At 38.8% G+C, this 21,578-nt stretch overlaps 1 protein-coding gene across 1 annotated transcript in view; it reads right to left on the reverse strand.

Moving 5' to 3' along the window:
* Positions 1-1,468: 1,468 nt before the first annotated feature.
* IL6ST (interleukin 6 cytokine family signal transducer) overlaps positions 1,469-21,578 on the reverse strand; it is a 32,596-nt gene continuing 12,486 nt past the window's right edge. Inside the window, exons 7-16 of the mRNA XM_002187165.6 lie at positions 20,077-20,236; positions 17,695-17,777; positions 16,600-16,819; positions 14,369-14,545; positions 13,512-13,610; positions 12,774-12,920; positions 11,673-11,813; positions 10,390-10,486; positions 9,007-9,088; positions 1,469-8,143 (exon numbers count right to left, since the gene is read on the reverse strand). Coding sequence (XP_002187201.5) covers positions 7,418-8,143; positions 9,007-9,088; positions 10,390-10,486; positions 11,673-11,813; positions 12,774-12,920; positions 13,512-13,610; positions 14,369-14,545; positions 16,600-16,819; positions 17,695-17,777; positions 20,077-20,236 — 1,932 coding nt within the window. The 3' untranslated portion in view covers positions 1,469-7,417. The remainder of the gene's footprint in view (positions 8,144-9,006; positions 9,089-10,389; positions 10,487-11,672; positions 11,814-12,773; positions 12,921-13,511; positions 13,611-14,368; positions 14,546-16,599; positions 16,820-17,694; positions 17,778-20,076; positions 20,237-21,578) is intronic.

Here is a 21,578-nt window from a genome sequence, read left to right on the forward strand (position 1 = left end):
AACAGCTAGTACACTAGTGCATAGTACACTTCCATTTCCAGGAGAGCCTGGAGTCAGATTACTCATTGGGAAAGTCATACTGCATCTCCCGGATGGGTCACTAGTGCTCAGCCTCTTTGGCTGATCCAGGAATTTCCCAGCTATTTTGTAAGGAGTGGGAGGAATATTTTGGCTCTGCTAGTTATTTCATACAGATGGAGTCTGCTGGGAAATCAGAAAGGCACTGGATCACTTTGCCATGAATAGCACAAATGACTGGAAAATACAAGTTAAGATGACTTTGCGGAGAGGTTCAGTGTTACTGTGATTATCAGTGGTCAGAACAAAGCAGAGATCCCCCAGCTGCACTACAACCACATTGCCCAGCACTGGGCAGGGCTGGCAGGGCCCCAGTGCACCTCTCAGAAGTGCTGTGCTGCTGTCCAGTGCCAGTCCTGGCTGGACAAACATAGCTACTTCAAAGGTAGAATGCGGTTAGGCACACCTCCTGCTCCTGTGCTCCAGACTGTGCTGGCCTCTGCCATGGGGATGGGGAATAGTTTCTTTCCAGGAATCGAGCTGCTTCTGGTGTTCTGAGTGTACAGTACCCAAGTACATGTTTCCTGTCTTGTTCTGGCAGCAGGGAGCAGCCTGTAAAAGTCAAACTGCTGCCTCCTGTTCTGCACACACTTTGTCCTCTTTGTCCCCTGGAGCTCAACCGCACTAATGCTCATCAGCTGTGAGCACAGGGGAGCAGCACACACAAAAATGCTATGTCTCTCTAGAAAGGTGAAGGGCCTTATGTGAAACAGTGGTCAGTGAACTACTGCGCAGTAAACCGGCATTTTGGAAAAGGAGTCTTTGCATTTAACACCAACAAGCATTAACCCATACATGACACGCCTGGGATGGCTCTTCTGCAGCAATAATAATTTCTGGTGACATATAATGGAACACCCCCTTCCCCACTGCCTCCTCAGCTTTACAGGAGTCTGAGTCTGTCTATTCAAATGAGGACTTTAGCTAGGAAGGGGAAGCAGTCTTTCCCCAGCTGCTCACCTTAAAGCCTTTTGTGAAGGTGACCAGCCTTTGAAGACTCAACTCTGCTTTTTCAGTACTGTGCTATGTTAGTACTTTTTAGTACTGAGATGAAAATACGTGAGGATCCTCAACCCATGAGAAACAAAAGAACTCAACCAGACGAGATGGAGAGCAGTGCTAGACATAGCCAGGTCAGGGATGCCTTTCATGGGCATGAGACTGTGCAGGTAGGGAGCATTGTTTCTGTTTCCAGGCGCAATTACAAAGGCAGGACTAAAGACCATTCACCTGCTGCTGAACGTGGCCACAGGTGCAAGGATGCAGCCTTTTATCCAGAAATGTCATGGTCAAGTCTCTCTGTTTCTTGCATGTGAAACAGTGGCCCAGACTCTTCTTCTGTGGTTACTACTTGGTCAGCCTTACAAAACACTGACTCCAGCACAAAAGGTAAATATGGAATTTTGGTTTGTTTTTTTTATGCATATTATGTACTACAGAAATGCAACATTCAGGCTCAGTCGGGTAACAAAGAGGAAGCCATTCAAAGTGACCATAAAAATAAATTGTAGAAAGCAGATTTTATATGACAATACACATGCAGCTTGCAAAAGAATAAAGACAGTGAACAGATATTAAAACACATTTCCATACAGAGACAGCTTATGCAGCAATTTACAAGTTTAACCTCTAGCCGGAGTATGCAAGCCCTTTAAAGCTGGCATTCAAATTACCACTAGCTTAATCGGCCATACTTAGTTTAAGTACATAGCAAAATTTAACTTAATGTTTACATTCACTAGCCATCCAATCCAGCATCAAGGCACTTTCCTTGTTGGTACATCTGTTCCCACGTCCCACACCTCCGCTCACCTAGATGCATATATTGGCACAGCAAACTGGGTGACCAGTAACTTATCCCCAAATAAAAGCAGGTTACTAGACAATCCCTGGCTGTATCGAAGTGTCAGGCTAGATGTGACACTGTAAACAAAACTGGTGTGTTAAAAAAAAAGCACGGCAAGTTCACTGGACCCATTAACAAATGTGCTTTGATGATGAAAAGTGATAGGTGTTAACAGTTTCACACTGCAGAGAATGCCCATCTGCCACGCCCGTGATCCCCAGAGAACAACTGACACTTAGGTCTGAGCAGGAGGATGTGGATGTGGAGCTTTCCAGCCATAAGTTGTGCCATAAGTATTTTTCATCTATTGTTACAGAAGTGTGCTTCTGCAGAGTAGCAATGACATTATTGCATATATCCCCTTCAGGTTGTCTTTGCAAATAAATACAAGTACTGGCTAAGGTTGCATTCTGGGAGGTACTTGCTGCCCACACTCTCTCTACACTACAGTTAAGAGGCAGGGAAGCAGACAATTGTTGAAATCTGGCCCTTCATTATTATTTTTAGGTTTGTTTTATCAAATCTTGTGGCCTTAGAAATGCATCCTTGTGCATTAAGTCAGCACTGCTTTTATTTTCAAGAATGGCTCAGATTGCACAAGTCCTACAAAGGAAACAGCAGTGAAAGCAAATTCACATGATTTTTATCTTTTTTTGTTTGTTTTACTGATGCTTTCACTTTAAAGGAAGAGAAATGTAAATTCATGAATCCAATACAAGATACTTAATTTCAACCTCCTCCAGATTTTTACACTTATACCTCCACTTTACTGCAGTTTTCTGGATCAAAAGCAAAGCTGAAGACTCGGGTTGGCTGCAATTCCCTGACAGCTGTTTAATGACAGAAGACTCAACATTTTTATATAAACTTCTCCTGTATAATATTACAAGCAACTCCTGGAATTTAAAATGGCTATATGTATCCACCCTTACAGACAGACAAGAGGTTATGGGGATTAAGGAACCCTTCTCTCAGTCAAGAGAACTTTTTAACCCAGTTAAAGGAATACACTCAAATAACAGTTAATCTCAACTACAACCACTGTCTAATGGGGAAAATAAACTAGTGTATTTAGTCCACTTAATGCACATAAATTACGATGCAAAATGTGTATGTCCTGGAGTGGGGCACACTATTAACAATCTGACAGTCTTTGGAGTTTCACATCCTACTGAGAAGTCAATTCCATTGCAGCATACACTGATGTGGATCTTGGGTATCTGAGACCTGGCACTAATGAAACAATTACTTAATTTAAATCAGCAGTGGTGACCTCACATACTGATGCATGTTATAACCACCTGACAAAGCTCACGATTTACAAAGCTGAAGCTTCCACCCAGATTATGGGACTTCTCCAGAGCCCAAGAATGGGACTCAGCCCTAGCATGCAAACTCCCTCATCCTCCCAAGGCCAAGGTTTCTTCCAGCTTTTGCTAGCCTTCTGTACCAGACAAAAACATACTTGTCATAAACTCTCCAGAACAAAGTTTAATAAAGTTTTTCCTCTGCTATGCTTGTACTGCTACGTTACAGGCATAACAGGCAGCTTAATTTTCTACAATAGCACACATGAAATCCCAAGATTTTCACTACAGCAGGAAAGGATATTCCTAGACTATCTGCATTTAAAGTGAGCCAACACACTCCAGAAAACAATACAAATCATCTCCTGGTCTAATAGAACTAAAGATGTAATATATTCAGTTCTCTTGTAAACACAGGAGCATTAACCAGCCTGCATTTAAGAGGTTTTTCAAATATGCTAATATATTTCTACTAGCCTCCCTTACCCACCACCAAATTTAACAGTCCTTACAACTATTCTTCCACCTGTACCTGAAAAATTCCAGTCCAGGAAATCAAGATGGACATGAAAGTGTCTATGCTGAAATATGACTTTAATAATGCCTTTATTTTGTTACATGCACCAATAGTCATTGGTGAAGTGGGGAGGAGAGGTGGAGGAGGGAGAAAACTTTTTCTTTAATTACCGTGTTAGGGCCAAGCTGAGAAAATTTCAGTGGATTGCTATAATTACACTGCAGATACTCTTAGAAACCTGTATGCAACTGTTTGATACAATTAGGTTTTTACAGTCCAAAATACAAAATCTTGTTAAACCCTGAACACTGCACAACATTTTTGGCACATAGGTTTATGTAAACCTGTTATTTATGTATTGTGGCTTCTACAAGCTGTTCACCCACTAGCAGCTCCTGCTTAGTCTTTAGTATTTTAGCCCCAGATAAATGCACTATCTCAAAAGAGAGCATGTCACTGCCAGCCAGCCAGAACTTTTCTCTAGCACCCACTCAATTCTTTATTACCACTGGCCCATAAACAACAATAAAAGATGCCAGAAATGACAGGCTAGAACTCCTGTTAGCACATATTTTAGAAATCACAATCTCCTGCTGCTGTTTAACATCAGTTAAGTTTTGAAAGGTCCACAATTAACAGCAACTGAGAAGAAAATGCCTTCCCTTTACAGAAAGGCAAGTAGCAACTTAAGGACTACCTGACATTCTCCCTCAAATAATGAATGCTATCAAAACTTAGTATTACTGAATCACAAAAACATAGTTTAAAAAAATCATCAACATGTTTTTGAAAACATCCAGACCTTTGCAGCACTGTTTAGACTACTGTGCTAGGGTGACTTTATGATGTGTGTATCCCCACTCATCTGTTCTGTTTATGCTGGGTATTAAGTTCTTCACCTTTAAGACTGGTTCTGAGATACAAGGGGGGAGAAGCACAGTTTGTTATCAAAAATTGCACTTATTCCCTGCATCCTTCTCACAGACTGGCTGTCTGCAGCATGGAGAGCAGAGAAAGCTCTCCTTTGACTTTAGTTAGTTTTTAGCTGGCTGAGGCAGAGAAGTTCTCTGGACTGTGGCTTTTCTTTTGCTTGGAGATGTTCAGCCCTGCTCTGGACTGAGAACCCAGAAAAACACCAGGAGCTCGTACCTGTGGCCTATCAGGGACCAGGAGGCAGCACTGTCCAGCATAGGAGGGACTGGTAAGAGACCAAGTGAGCCGAGCTATACCCCACGACAAGGACTGTCTGAATCTGCCATCTCTTCAGAACACTGAGAAGTTTTAGTGTTTAATATTATTTATTTTTTATGCTTGTGAATGCTTTGCCTGTTAAATAAACAGTTTTCCCCTACTTTTCTCCAAGGAAATCTTTTACCCGTACCAATAGAGGGAGGGGCTGCTTGAATTTGCTTTCTAGAGGGACCCTTTTGGAAGTTTCTTCCCAAATTTGCCCTAAACCAGGACAACTACATAGTCAGGTCTATAACACTTCAGAGATGAGAAGATGGACTGAATGCATGCGGTTGCTGGGCAGTTCTAATTAGCATGCACACTGCTTAACAGAGACTCCCCTTTTACTTGTGGTTTCTACAGTCACTGTGAAGTTTGCATAGAGAAGATAACTCATGCCCCAGTAAAGTAACTGCTATTTTTTCCAAGAGGAATGTGTTCCAAAAAAGAAATGTTCCTTCAACCTCTGAAAAAATGAAAGATGGTCTCTCTGCTGTCTCATCACAGAAGTTTTCATTACACCTTTGCCCTCTGGGAAGGAGTTTAAAGGTGCTGAAGGTATAGTGGGCTGAAAAAGAAGAGGACTGGTCTGAAGAGAGGTGTAATTATAGTAAGCCACAACATAGCCTTTTACTTTTAAAAAAAGTGCCTATATACAGAAAAATGCTGTCAGGAGAAAGGAACTGTGGAATAGTGAAATGTTATTAAAGACTCTGCATTCTTTATCTGTTTCAAATATTCCAAACTTCAAGATGCAATCTTACAAATTTACTCTTGCACTTAATTTCTTCATAACAAAGGCAAAAGACACATGGACATTTACATGTACACCCATCCTTCCACACAAACTGGCAGACAAGGGAAGATGAAATGATACTGACACAGGCCTTTCAAGGGCTTTTAGCAAGTGCTCTGCAGAACAGCAGTACCAGAGGTCACAGCACAAAAGGTTTCAGGTGGTCTTAAATACAGTTATTTTGCTGAAGGAGAAATAAAACACTTGTTTTAGTCTCACAAAACAGCATTTAGTGTTTTGAAATACATTGTTGTTAGTGTCAGATTAGAAAGCTGACTAGCCTATATTAGATTTAGATTAATTAGAAAAAATCTTTAAGAGTGCCACAAAATTTCTGGTTATTACTGGAGAAGAGGGTTATTGTCTATTGTCCTGTAATTTAATTTTTGTTTAAACACTGGCAGAGGAAGCTTCCAAGAAATGTACCTTCCTCAAAAAATATATACTGTGTGAGCAGGGGAAAAGTGAGACATTAAGAAAAAAGTAAGGAGTTTTAACAATCATTTAAGTGTGTTTTGTGGCTCATGATTGCTAATAGAGACGTACTACCAGCAAAGTTCAGAGTACAGATTTTGGTTTTAGTTCCAAGAGCACCAATGACTTGAATGCTTTGGCTGTTTTCAGTTTCAAGGATGTCCTGCAGTATTAGCAGTGAGGTTACAGCACACTAATAGCTGCAGTCTGTCAGGAGGAAGGTCATATTTCCTTTCTTCTGAGCGCTCAGCAAAATGGTAAAAGCTTATGGCTTGTTACTTGAGCTGTACACAGCAAAGGTGCACTTATTGAACAAAGGCATATATGATCACAGAAGTTTTAGATAATCAAAAAGTGACTGGAGTACAAAGCCTTTAAATAACTGCTGATCTCTGTTGTCATCTGATTTCCAAACTTTTGATTATGAGACTGAATTGCTGTGCGTCAAGTTGCAAGGCACATTTTTTAGGCCAAATTACTCTAATAGTTCATGTGTACACATATCTAAATGTAGGTAAAGTACCAGTTACTACAGTAGCATTCAGATTGAAGTGATCTTGATGTTTTCCTATTTGTACAACATAGTAGGTTCTATATAATTTTTATGTGTTTTAAAGAGGGATGAACATGATTTTCAGGTCTGGTAAGCTGAAATTTGAGGCACTGGGCCAAGTCAAAATTCAGTAAGTCAATTAAGTTACTGAAAAGTATATCACACAAGTATTCTTCCATGTCAGAATACTTAGCTTCAGTCTTACTTTTGCACAAAGCTGCACTGTGCAACTACAGCTGACTTTTTAAGCTTGTACACTGCCAGGCATTGAAGTGTTTCTTCTGGGAGGTCTATTGGCTGATGTGGATATTTAAAACTTGACCTTTTCAATCGTGTGAAATTCTGTTATGAAGAGATACAAAACACCCAATATAGCACAAAGGCTTGTTCAGCTATCCAGATGTAAGGTTTTATGTAGTGCATAAATCTCCAGTAGGTCTGGACTGGAAATTTTCCACAAAAACAGTCCTTATTATATTTTTGTCAAATTACTCTCCGCTTAATTTCAGTTTTTCTATCTGCAGTAAGATAAAAATACCTAGCTTACTTTATCAGAAACACAGGGGAAGATGTGAACAGGCACTAATGAAGGCCTAAACAGAGCCAGTCTTTTCTCTCACTGAGGCATATAGCCCCCTTGTCTCACAGTCTGTGGGAGGTAACTTTTTGGCATTTCATCAACTGAAAGTGGATTTTCTTCCACTGTTTCAGGTCTCACAGTTTGTCCTTCAGTACATGTCTGTAAAACATTTGATACAGCAGCTTCCTGGGTATTTTTTTCCATCCCAAGGCCCAATGGCTGTGAACTCTGACCTGAGATCTGCAGTTGAACAAATCCAACAAGATCTCCCTCATTAGCATGAGTAATCTGCTTTGTTCTTTCAAAGCATGGCCTGTCTGTGTTGGTTTCATCCTGACCACCATTTTGTCTGAAATACTGCTGCCTCTGTGCTGTACTGTCAGCTCCTCCAGCATGATCCTCTGATCTCTCTTCTGAATCTAGCAGGGGCTGAGTTGACTCAGACCTTGAAAAGACTTGTACAGGTGTCTGGTCTCTGTATCCATTAAGCACTACAGTCGAATACTGCACAGTGCTCGAAGTGTTCTGTGTTGTGTCACCTTCATCGCTGTCAGAGACACTTTGCCTAGGAGAAGACATGCACGAGGATCCTCCAATACCACTGCTGTGCCCTTCTGAAGTACTTTTTTCTTTTTTAAGCAAGTCAAAGGGTTTTAGATCTTGTTCTGAGAAAGACTTCTTGTCGTCAGCTTCTATTTCTACAACGCTTACATCTGTAAAGCTGCCTTCTGGGTACGTCTGATCTTTGGAACTGAAGTTATGCTGAAAGAAAGAGATGTATGTTGCCTAAGAGGAAGGTTATGTTAAAAATCAAAAGCCTCAATAAATATATGAATTTTTATTTGTAATGCCTTTGAATTTCTTTATGTTACTTTTCTCTTTACTAAGTCTGGCAATATCTCCAAAGCATGCGCTAAAAAAAGAAAGATACAGCTTTGTTTCCAAGACAAGGTCTTAATTATGCAGCTATTTGAAAATCATAGGGGATGTGTGAGCAAGTCTTTGCTCATTTAAATTATTCTTAAGAACTGTAAACATAGAAGCATTTGCTGTGCAGCATATGGTTCTCTATACTGAGAACCATGCATTACTTCAAATAATGTACTCAACATCAGAAAATTTCTTCAAAGAAATTAACCACAGTTGAAGTGTTGAACAGTTTGCCTGGTAATTCCCCTCACACATGGCATAAATTTTGCTGCAATCGTCTCGTTCACGAGGAACTTTCTATAGTCTTCTCTCTCATTCATGACTGAACTGTGCAAACAGGCCACTTCAGGGTTTTAAGAACAGTAATCATAAATTGTTTACTTAATGCTGATTTCCCATGAATGAGCAAAGAAATGAGTACTTGACCGTTCCAACTAGTAAATTGAAACAGCTTTAAAGCCCATGCTAGACTGTGAATTTGTGCTATGAGCCATGTAAATCTAATGCCATGTAAATCTACAGATGCAAATGAAGCCTTCCAACTATATTGTATCACAATATCAGTGAAACTTAACATTCAGGTTTTTGCTTGAAATCCATGTCTGCTAGAAGACAGAAGACTCCCAGAAGACTGGTTGTTTTATCTGAGATCTTGCAGACTATGAAGATACAGGATGCAGAAAGGTGAGTATTACCTTAGCTGGAACTTGAGGAGACCACTGAGCAATGTTACTCTTGGATGGATCAGGTACAATAGGCCAGATATGTTTTTTAATTCTGTAAAGTATTAAAAATGGAATAAAGTCACAAGATGCACTCCCCAAATTCCCTGTTCATAGCAACTACAGCAGAATCCAGGACACCACTCTCTTACATAGAAAGTTTGCATTCCAAATAGGAATGCTGTCTGGGCTACTTTCATCTTTCTATGAGACTGTACTACTTAGGGAAAACACAGCACTGCACTTAACTCCTTCACACATTAAATGCGCTATCAATGTAACACAAAACAACAAATGGTAACAGTGAGAGATTTTCAAATTTATAGCACTCTAGAATGTACAGTACTCTATTACTTAGGTAGTTTATGATGGATGTCAGTATGAAAATACAATCCTGCTTATTTTTAATATAACTATAAATACCAAAGGTCAAAATCTAAGCTAACTTCACAATTTAAAAAAAAAAAAATTGGAAGAAAAACTTGCTTTTTAACTCTTAAGAATGTATTGTTACTTAAAACCAGAAGTTTCTGTTGATACATGACCCCCCAACCAAACCAGCTTTAAAACTGATGCACCTATCTTGCTCTTTATAAACCGATCCAACAAACCTCCTTCTCTGAAGGAGAACTCCTGAAGAACAATTCAAGATGGGCTTTCCAACTGATGTCCAACAAGAACTAATTTTAGGAGCAGCAGGGAGGTCAAAAGGAAAAGGGTATAAAACGCTGTCTTTAATTACAAAGAAAGGATAGTTAACAGGGGATATAGGGGAGGCGCTACACCTTGCCAGGGGAAACACTGCAGCAATGACATCTTGGTTAAAGCCACAGACAAGAGCTTTGGGGTGGGGGAGCAGGAGGAGGCAGGTTGCTTCCCAGCAGCCAGTAAACAGCACAGAGTTACTGGAGATCATGATGTCTGCCTAATTTTGTCATAAAGCTTCACATTTGTTAATGCTGTAATTAAATAGCTCAAATACAACGGAGAGATTTCCAAATCTTCACAAACTAGGGATCAAAACTCCACTCACAGGATGACATAAGAAACATAGACAGTTTATCCTGATCAAAACCTAACAAAGTTAATACTAACTATGTCCAGCAAGAAAAGCATTCATTTTCTTGCAGTATTGAACCATAGAACATTTAGTATGCATGTAATTAACAGTAAGAAATTAGTATCAGAACAGGCCCTGGTTTCACATGGAAAACACAGAAATTTTTAACACCAATCAATATATGTATGTTTTAACTTCTTTTCTGCTCTAACTGAAGAATACTTAACTGGGTTGGTATAAATTACTGCCATTTCTGTTATGCTCAGAAATATGAGGAAGAGTTCATTTGCACTTACAGGTCACGTTTGTTGAAGCAAAACAGAACTCCAAGGAGCACAATCAACAAGAATGCTAGACAAACAGGTACAACTATGGCTTCAATTTCTCCTTTTCCTGAAGGATGTGAAAAGAAGCAGTTATAGCCCACTTTGGCATTTAAGGAACTCAACAGCAGTACATATTTCCAAAAGGTTAGGGAGAACCTGAAACTGAAATACCTCAATGCTCAGTCTTAAAGCTTCACATTCAGAAGAACCTTTTCCCTATATGAAAAGTGTCTCCTGGTGAAAACATGAAAACCTCTGCCTTGACAATCTGGTGCCTTGCATTAATAAAAAAAAAATGGGCTGATCTAGAAGCTGTAGTACTGACAGAGCAAATAATTTTGTAGCTTGGGCAGGTATGACAGTAACATCTTTGCCAATTCAACTGCTGTCCAGGTATTTCAGTGCCCCAGTGGCTGTCATAACAGTCATGGCCAAATAAGTAAAGTAAACAACGTCACTACTCATCCATCCGTTTATTCTGTTTGTGAAGATCTCCGCCTGCAAACACCAAAGTTTGCATTATTGTTATGTATTCCTTCCAGTGTTACACATATTCTTAAGTAAACCTTGGAGAATGCTTAGGGACAAGCAACACTATAAAGAAAAAAGTCTCCATTAAATTTAAGTAAGTGTCTTCCACAATTAAATTCAGTTAGTAATGTTGCTCTTGCCCTTACACATCAGAAGCACCCTAAAGCTGAACATACAATAAATTCAACTATTCAAAATGAGTCTTTCAGAAAACTTTCCCAGTGATATGAAAAAATGTGAAAGGGCTCTGAGAATGACATATGCTGACTGGTAACTCCATCAGCAGATTAAGATATAAGCACACATCTCTACAGCTTCTTCAGCACACTTTATCAGGATTAAAAGAAAGACTCTGACTAGGGGTAGATGCCCCTGGACACCAAAAGAGACAAAGGCACTGGGTAAATCCTAATGACTCATTAAAGGTCAGGACAAAACATTATAACCTAAAGTATAAAACACATCCAAAACAGCATGCCTAATAACATAAAAAGTGCAATTCATGAGCTTTGCAGAGGATATCTCAGAAAAATTCTGAGTAAATTACCTCCTAGTAAAAGAGCACTAGACAAGCCACCCGGGTATTATGAACGCTGCAAATTGACTGTAACTGAAACTTTAAAATAAAATCACCTTCCCCTTCTAACACATCTTTCACAGAGCCCTGCTATACTGTTGCAACATTAATACTTACTTCTACCAATTGTGCCATTCAGCCTTACCAAATTTTTGTGTAGTAAATGTGAAATCAGGACCAGTCCTGCTTCCATTATCTGTGGATGCCATCATCCGCACAGTATAGAGTGTGTCACTGGTTAGAGAGGAAAGGGTATACTCTGTCTTGGAAGGATCTACTGTCACAACTAAAGAGAAGAAGAAATTTATGCTGGTTTACTACAAACAAATTACATCCCCACAAAGATAGGAACATAAGACATCAGGACTTCAGATGTGAAAGATAGTTTTAATAGAATGTGTTGCAGCTGGAAAATACAACAGTCAAAGACTACAAACTTGTACAAGAAATGCTGGGATTCATTAGTTTCTGTTTAGGTATCTGAATTTAGTCTCTTTCTGTATTTCACTTCCTGTGAAATTTTCTTCCCTAGAATGTACCTACTAAACTAAACTAGTAGTATAATTGAGGCTTAAAGTCTGTCTAGTAAGCCAAATACATATTGCTAACAAGGAACTGCTAGTACTGACTAGGAAAAAAAAAAACAAGGCAAGGAATAGTAAGACATAGGCATGCACATAATTACATGGCCTTTCCAATTTAAGCAAATCTAAATATTAAAGTTTTGATGGTGCCAGCTGCCTGTAGTATGACTGCAGAAGCATACACACTACTGAATGTAGTAGTGTGTGCTAACTAAGATGTACTTCAAACAAGATTATTTACATCAGTAATATACTGTTCTACAGCTCCAGAAGGATTAAAATACTCCTCCCCGCTTCCTTTTCTTAAGGTTTTATCATAGTTAAATGCAGCCAGCCCCTTTTGTATCTTGAATTGTCTGCCATCATCTTGATATACCATAATTTCATTCTGTATTTAGATTGCAATATGCGGGCACAATACTCACAAATCAGCTTTCAGAAACTAAACTCAGCACCCTGCTACATACAGACTGAATATTCTGAATTCTTTACTAGGGATTTTCTGTTCTGTATGGAGGACAATTATGGTTCAGACACCTGCTTTACATTCTCAGAACAGATTGTCAGCTATAACTGATTCTGTATATTTTTTCAGGAACAAATATTAGGAAACAGACAGATGAAACACTTCAATGCCACAAAACATTTCTGTTTTCTAGTACCTGTTTCATTTCCATCAATAGTTTTGTAAAGTATGGTGTAATTTCTGATAAATCCATTTTGTTCCTCAACTGTGAGATGGTTCCATGTCAAAACAGCTTCAGCTTTTCCTACTTTCTTTGTCTGAACAGTAGGTCCTTTTGAAGGACCTGTAATGGGAGATGAAGATTAATTTCTGCTTGGCAACCTTGCATTCACAGAACATATTAACAAGCACTGAACTGTAACAGCATAAAAACTTCAATGGAATAATCTGACTAACTCATCTGGAAAGTATTGTTTTCAAACAACATCAAAACTGCAAAGATGTTTTAAAAAAGAAACACTCAGAAACAGATACAAAAAGAAAAATCAGCAAGTTGTGGGAAACCTTCAAATGAAGTTAAGTCTTGATTTTACACTTGAAATTTAAAATAAATCAGCATATAAATATCACTATTATAAATAATAAATATGCAATATATATAATTAATATATAATTAAAATAACAAATTTATGTCCAATTATCTGATAAAGGTTGGAAAAACAAAGAGTCAGCCACAGTGAGCTGTCTGTCCAGTTCCCAAACACCGTAGAAAAGCAGAATGGATGATAATAGATGGGAAAAGATCATTGACATCACCTGACCCTGATGTACTAAACCATTTCTCATTACATAGTCTAAATTAAAGCAAAGATTTCTTCATTTTTTGTTAAAAAGCTTCAGTGTATGTGCTTCAAGGTGATGATTTTATACTTACGATCTTGCTTAAGATAAGCCTTCACAGACTGTCCACTTCCCTGACCATCAGCATACAGAGGGTACACAGTTATCAAGTAACACTTGAAAGGCTTTATACCTAATAAAAGGAATAAAAAATAAATATATCTAATAAAAGGAATTTAAAAGGTGCTGTTTCACAGTCAGTGAAATTGCTCACTATCCTTCTCATTTACTTCGGATACAGGCTCCTGAGTTTTCGCTCTTTAACTAGGACTGCTGTTTAACTAGGACTTGTACTTAATGCAGCTGAGTATTTTCTAGAGCTCATTGATACAATTCTCCAAAATATTAACTGAAGAAAAAATACTTCTTCAAAATATTAACTAAAGGAATGGTTCACATTCATATGTAAAATTTAAAAAACAGACTTCACAGAAGTCAGTGTTTAAAAATTTATTTTAAATAGAAAGACTTTATCTGTAGCATTAAGTCCCCAATTTATTGATTTCAGATACTGATCATAATGTCAAAAGAATAAAGCTGATAAAGTTTCACTGTTTGAATTGTGTAATCAAAGAATTTGATTTTGAAAGAACTCAGCCTTTTCGCTATTTTAATGGTTTCCAAGAATAACAACATTAAAACCAAAGTGGAGATAAAGCCCTTATTGTTACATTATATAAATTTCAAAATTCAAGATCAGATACAGTTGTATATTCCACAAAAATATATAAATACTTTCATATGCTCCCAATAAACTAATTGAAATCCTCAGCATTAAACCCATGCTCTACCATAAAATTCTAATCACTGTGAGGATGTTTCTCATCTTCCAAACATTAGCAGGTTTTTAGAGTGTCCTACAAGTTATATATAGATTTATGAGCTAAATACCTTTTAAGTCAACTCCTTGAACACCTCCTAGTGCAATCTGCCATTCTATGATGCAGTCTGAGCTGCTGGACACCAGACACCACTCGATCACATATTTAAGAACGTAACTGTTAGGAGCAGTCCACCCTACCCACAACTTGTCACGCTTAGGTAATGTTCTAAGATTCTTCACAGGAGCTGTAATGAAAGAAAAAAGTGATTAATATTGACAGTTCTTTCATGATAGGAGCTGTTCTGGCAAATGTTGATACTTTTGAGTAATGGTAGCTATTTGACAGAACCAAAGTAAATGTAGGTGCCATTTTCTGAAATTTGGAGGTTTACACATGGATCTTTGTATCAGAGATCCAAAAGCAGTATCAGGCTATTTAAAAACTGGAACTCAGACTCCACTTCTCTATTCTCACAGACATTATGTTTCTTTCTTCTAGAAAAACACTTCATTTCAAAAGAGAAATCAAAATTAGAATGGGAATTTACAAGTGTACAGTTACACTTAAGTACTTCACTAAGTACTTATACTTCACGTATAGTGTGTATATATAGAAGTAAATAGTGTATATAATGTCCAGCCCAGAGCTGGATAAACACATCCTGTGATGGAGGAGCAACTAGCTGACAGGTCAGGCACAAAGGGTTACAGTGAATGGGGTGACATCAGACTAGGGACCTGGGACCTGTTCCAGGGGCGCTCCCCAGGCCTCCATCCTCAGCCCTGTGGTATGATAATGACTCAGGACTGGAAGGGACACTAAGCATGTTCCCACAGGTGATACAAATCTGGGAGGAACTGCTGACTCCCTTGAAGGCAGGGAGGCCCTGCAGAGAGACCGTGACAAAGTAGAGAGCCAGGCAATCATCAACCATATGAACTTCAACAAGGGCTGGTGGCAGATTCTGCACCTGGGATGGGGCAGCCCTGGATGTACAGACAGACCGGGCAATGAGAGGCTGGGCAGCAGTGCCATGGAAAGGGCCCTGGGGTTCTGGTCCATGGCAAGTTAAACATGAGCCAGCAGTGCCCTGGCAGCCAGGAGGGCCAAGGCTGTCCTGGGGGCATCAGGGACAGCACTGACAGCTGGACAAGGGAGGGGATGATTGTCCTGCTCTGCTCTGCACTGGGGCAGCCTCATTTCAAATGCTCGGGCACTTTTGGGTGCCACAATATAATCAACTTATTAAACTATTAGAGTGCACCCAAAGGAAGGTAAAAGAGGTGGAGAAGGGCCTTGAGAGGGAAGCCACATGAGGAGCAGTTGAGATCACCTGGTCTGTTCAGCCTGGAGGAGACTGAGGAGAGACCTCATTGCAGGTACAACTTCCTTGGGAGGGGAGGAGCAGGGGCAGGCACTGATCTCTTCTCTGAGTGCCCAGTGACAGGATCCAAGGGAATGCCCTGAAGTTGTGTTGGGGACGTTTAGGCTGGGTAAGGTTCTTCACCCAGAGGGTGGTTGGGCACTGGAACAGGCTCCCCAGGGAAGAGGTCACAGCACCAAGTCTGACAGAGTTCAAGCAGTGTTTGAGACAGTAGGACAATGCTCTCAGGCACACAGTATGACTCTTGGAGTGACCTGAGCAGGACCAGCAGATGGACTTTGAGATACCTGTGCATCCCTCCCAACTCAGCTTATTCTGTAATACATATTAGATGCTTATATACCATATATGTATAACTTACTAAGTACCTCCTCCTGGCTGCAATACTACTTTGTTTGAATTTATACCCTTATACACTTAAATAATTCATATAACAGCTTTAGAACCAGTGGCTCTCCCTTGGTGTTTACCTGCATCTATTCATATACCTATTTTTTTTTTTTGCTACCTATCCTGGTAGTGTTTGGATTGTCTAAGAAAAGACTGGAAATAAGGATAAACTAGCCTGTCCCTACTATTAGTGCATAAGGAATAGAACATAAAAAAGAACATGAACAGTACGGAAATAGTGGAAGCAGATGACAAAATAACCGGATGAAATACTGAAAACGTAGGAGAATAAGACTGGGACAAACAAGCAATAGTGAACAGACAAATCAAATAGTGTGAATAGACAAATCCACATGTTCCCTGGCACACAAGTGGCAGTATATACAAAAGGCATAAAACTGTAGATAATTCTGCAATACTTTAATTATGTGCCCATGTAAAAGGTATTATTTTACAACACTGAAGATTTCTTATAAAAAGGGCCATGCAGATTTACTTGACAGAGATATTACCAGGAGACTCACCTTTTGAATTACTTGCTGGGATAAGTAAAACTGATGGAGGAGATGACCCAACACTGTTACGGGCAACCAGAGTCACTTCGTAAGTTCCTTCCCGCAGCTGTAAGGTATGGTTGGTGCTGGTAACATTGTATTTCTTCACTGGACTGGAAGGAGATGATTTATCTCTGATAGTCACTTCATACTGCAAGATTACTCCATTGGCTTCAAATGGCTTCAGCGCCTGTCAGACACACATCTTTGATTAAGCTGATACTGAACAAATGTGGTGTACCTTACTGTCCTTATGGCACAATTAAAAAATATGAGAACAGTGCAAGTTCCATAGATCAAATATCTGTACATTTAAAAAAAACATAAATAACCTGTGCATATTTCTAAAAAGCAGTCACTTTCAAAGCCTATTTCTTGTTTAAATACTCTTTCTTTGATCATACCTAGTGATTTAATAAAAGCTATTCTGTAAGGATTGCAGAACTTGTTGATAAAACCTCCAATTTATGTGACTTTACAACACAATGACATAAAAAGGATCTCACACCTTTCGTTGCGTTAATACAACAGATACGACACAGTTCATGGACCAGAAGAAAACAGGGTTTGGGGAGTGATTACATACGGGATCTATAATCACATTCCCCTTCTCATCTGCACCAATCATCCAGTTGGACACAGCAGCCTTACTGCACACAGATGCACAGTGCTGTTTTTAATAACCTTGTACTCTGCAGTATCTCAAGGCTTAATGGATTTTGCAGCTGGGGTATCACTGTCCAGACAGGGTTGTCACATTTGAGCTTACAGAAGACACTACATGAAGCTATGCTTTGTTCAAGTGGCAGTTCCAAATCCACAGAAGAACAACAAATGAGGAATATATTATTTGCATTTCAGGTCATAGATGAGTGTCAGTTAAATAATGGCCTTTACATCTGTACATTTAATTTTTCATATCTATTATCATAAGAATACTAAAGTCACTTCTCATATCAAAAAACCCTATAGTATCCCAGTCATCTCTCAAGGCTATTGGGTAGATTTTTCCACTGAAAAACTCATGTTTTTAAAAGAATGCTCAATTTTTTCAATTGGCTTTACCTTCCATAATAGATGCACAGTCCAGAAAGCTGGTGAGTGAGATGTATCAATGATCCTCCATATGGGTGGTCCTTTAGATGGTTCTGATGAAACAAACAATGCTTCAGAGTAGAATCATTTTTATTTAATTTGTTTGAATTCATCCTTTGGTTACCATTATATGCTTGCTTTCTTTAAAAAAATAAAAGCATGTTAAAAAGTTTTTCTTGCTTTTTCAATGAAAATAATGCTTGGCATATTAAGTGGAAAATTTCCTGAAGAGATGAGCAAGACACCAGCTGTTTTAAGTGCACAGTATCAAAAGAAGTATGAGTCACAATGGTGGGCATCTGCAAGATTAGACTAAAGGTGACAATGCTGAGTGAGGCATGATCACACCTACATGGTGCAGCCCGCATTCAGAGGCACAGCCATGCACAGCTGACCCTGCAAACCTTGCTACAGTCTGCATTCAATACTGTTCCTACCCCTCAATATCAAGTTACCTGAAAAAAGGAAAATGCACAAGAGTTAACAAAGAGACAAATTTCTCCTGGCAGTAAGACTCCTTGATTCTAAAAGTATAACAGAACTGCGGTACTGTTGTACAATATTACAGGATATTTTGGCATCTGTACTATGAAAATGTGGTGCTTCCATAACAAATTCCATTTCAAAGTAAAATGAACCAACCAATACTACGTTGCACAAAGCAATAAAAACCGGCCAATCTTTTGTGAGGGTCTTAGCCCCAAGAGAAAGCTGATCTCAAAATGAATTACATCTTTAATCTTTTAAGACTATTTTCTTCTCAGAATTCTTTCATAGCATTTAGTGTATTGTGAGGTTTTGGCTTTTAACCTCAAAGACTCCTCACTACCAAGTGTACAGCATGCATCTCATATTTTATACTTTATATTGTGAGAACTATGAATTGAAGCAAAGGGAGCTCTTTTACTGATTTGAGTATCCAAATTTGATTCATATTAAAGAGAAGCAATTGCACATCTTGCCTAATAGAGATCATGAATCTAACATGACCTGCCTAATGTTCATTTACTACTGTAAAACTTTTGTTCTGAGGCTAAAGTAAGACACAGGTACTTAATATTAGCAGTATTTTTGCAAAGCCAGTCACCACAGCACAGCAGCAATGCAATCTAAATAGAAAGGTAGTCCTGAAATCATCATTGCTCAGCTTGAGATAGGAAACAGAAAATAAAGTCATTCTATCATTAGGAGTTGAAAAGCAGAGACTAGAATTTTGATATATTTTACAGTATCTTCCCCAGAGAAAGTAAATTTTACACAGAACTGAAGCAATGCAATAATGGATACAAATTCCACTTGTTTTAAACAAAACCTACAATAATCCTTCTTATTTCTTATCTATGATGACAAATTAATTCAATCAGGATAAAAAAGGAAGGCTTTCCAATCTGTTTTAATAATGGAACTTGTATTGGTTTAACTTGATGTGCACTGTAATGCTGCAGTGAACACACTACTCAGAAAAGACACAGCTTTGAAGATACTATGGGACATACAGTATATCACAGAAATAAGACTACAAAGGTGCAAGCAGGAAAAGCTAAAGCACATTTAAAAACCAGAAATATACCAATCAGCTTGACACTGAAGCTAAATAGATGTAACTAATTATTTATAGCAATTAGATGTAAGAATAGATTCCCTACTGAGTATCAAGTACACAACACTGGTTCTCTATGGGGTAGCATCAGCATAAGCCAGAAACAAAGCCAACCTTGCAGGCTACCAAAGTGGAAAAGAAATGAAAATGAATACTTTGAAACTTAAAAGATGTGTTATTTGGATGCTTTAATGCATAAGAGGCTACACTTACCACATGCACATTATTTTATATCATTGTTTTATTAAGTTTGTGAAGAAATCAATACATCCTGTATGACTAAGATCTTCTGTTTCTTAACTGTTGATGATTGTTCACCTAGACTTTTACTAGCCTTGTAAACATCAAGCTGTTAATAAACTAAGGCAGTTGGTCTACTAAGAAAATTTCTTCTAGGCACGATAACTTCTGTTACAGAGAATAACCTTCAGAATAAAAAGCCAAGCATAAATCCTGGATTTCATCCAGAAGACTTTGAGAATACAGTTTTCTGTGAAGAAGGCTTTTCTCCCCTGCTGCTGTTCTAGCTGTTTTCAGAGAGTACTTCTCTACTAGCTTAAGAAGAAATTATTCTTATGCTCCTTAGAATGCATGGGTCAAGTCAGTCAGTGCTGAAAGTAACTCAGGAGAGCTTTGTTGCTTACATGAACAAGCAGCTCAAGCAAGGATACACCATTTCAGCTGGCCACTGCCAAATTGCAGAGCACTCACACACCTGAGAAGTCAGTGACCTACTTTTATACACTACTTACGAGCTTCAGTGGTCATCCCGGTCTTTTCTTCACTCCAGTCACTCCAGTAGCCCACTCCATCTTCCTTCATGCAACGAATGGAAAAGGCATACTCTGTGTAGGGTCTGAGACCCTGAACAATGAATGAAGTTCTTGTGGAAGCCGTATCTTCAGAAGGAACCTGCAAATGTGACCAAGATTTTTAAAAGTGTTCAAAATACTGTAGAGCTGAGTTCTGTGCTACTTCGGCGGTCGTCCAAGAAGGCTCCCCACCACACACAACACAAATAAGCTTTCCTTCCCTCTGATTTCCAAAAACTTCAATTCTCAAACACTGCTTGGTAAAGGTTCAGTCAGAGTTGTGTGTCCTTACCAGGTATAAGAACATACATACACTAGAACAGTTCAACAGCTACCTCAGGACAATCTCACTATCTTTTTGGAAAACTAGCTTATATCTCTCTCCTTCCTTGCCACATAATTCTGCTGCTTACTGATCTGTAGTACCCTGTCTCACAATTCAGAACTTTGCTAGGTGACCTGCTTGATTATTGATTGCAAAATTATTGGTTACTATAAGTTAAAAGTCCAGGATCATTGCTTCCACTGATCCAGAACAGTACTTCTTGAATGAAATTGAAAATAGTTTTAGAGTAGTTTATAGTTTTGTTAATAAATTATTTTAATAGGCTCTTTGATTTATCTTAGGTGAGCAACCAAATGCCAGAAAAGTACTCTTAGTACATACGTAGGGAAGCAGGGTGGAGTAGATAATAGACAAGTAGACAACACACTGACTCTTCACATTGTTTCATTTGCAACTAAGAGCTTTTTACAGTGAGGACCCCTGGCAGAAATGACTGCAGATGAAACACAAATGCAGGACACTTAAGAGGCTAATCCTGAGGGTAAAGAATTATCAAAATTGTCCAATTTTACCACAGCTAAGCAAGTTCAGCTCACTTAAAAGCTACTATTTCATTTGTTTTCATATGTTAAAAGGACAAGACAAGTTAAAAGAACTTGTTCTATCAGGACAACATATACACCATCTTGGAGTTGCAGACTAGATTGTACAGGCCAGTGCTTTCAAAATATCAATACAGGTGACCTTAATAAATAGTTTCTGCATCTAAAGCCACATTAGTCACAAGAAGCTGTGTTAGGCTACCTGCTTTGATAGAATATTTTGGTAAAATCAAAAGCAGCCTTCCTTCCAAGAACTCACAGAACTGAGAATACATTTGGACCTCTGCTGGAGTACTACTGCTCTGAGGGAAGGCTTAAAGTAAGGAAAAACTGAAGAGCTATTAAAAGTATGTCAGATTGATGCATAAAGATTGATTTATAAAGAAAAAAAACCCCACAGCTCTTGATAACAGGAACATATCATAGTACATTACAGGTAAGGCTGACTTATTTCACTTTTCCTGTTCCTGACTGCCACACACTTGAGGCATGTATACAGGGCAGGAATCAAGGTGTGGCTTCACCAGTGACAAATACAGGTAGATAAATCACTG

This window comes from Taeniopygia guttata, chromosome Z (genome assembly GCF_048771995.1).
Source record: "Taeniopygia guttata chromosome Z, bTaeGut7.mat, whole genome shotgun sequence".
Lineage (NCBI taxonomy): Eukaryota > Metazoa > Chordata > Aves > Passeriformes > Estrildidae > Taeniopygia > Taeniopygia guttata.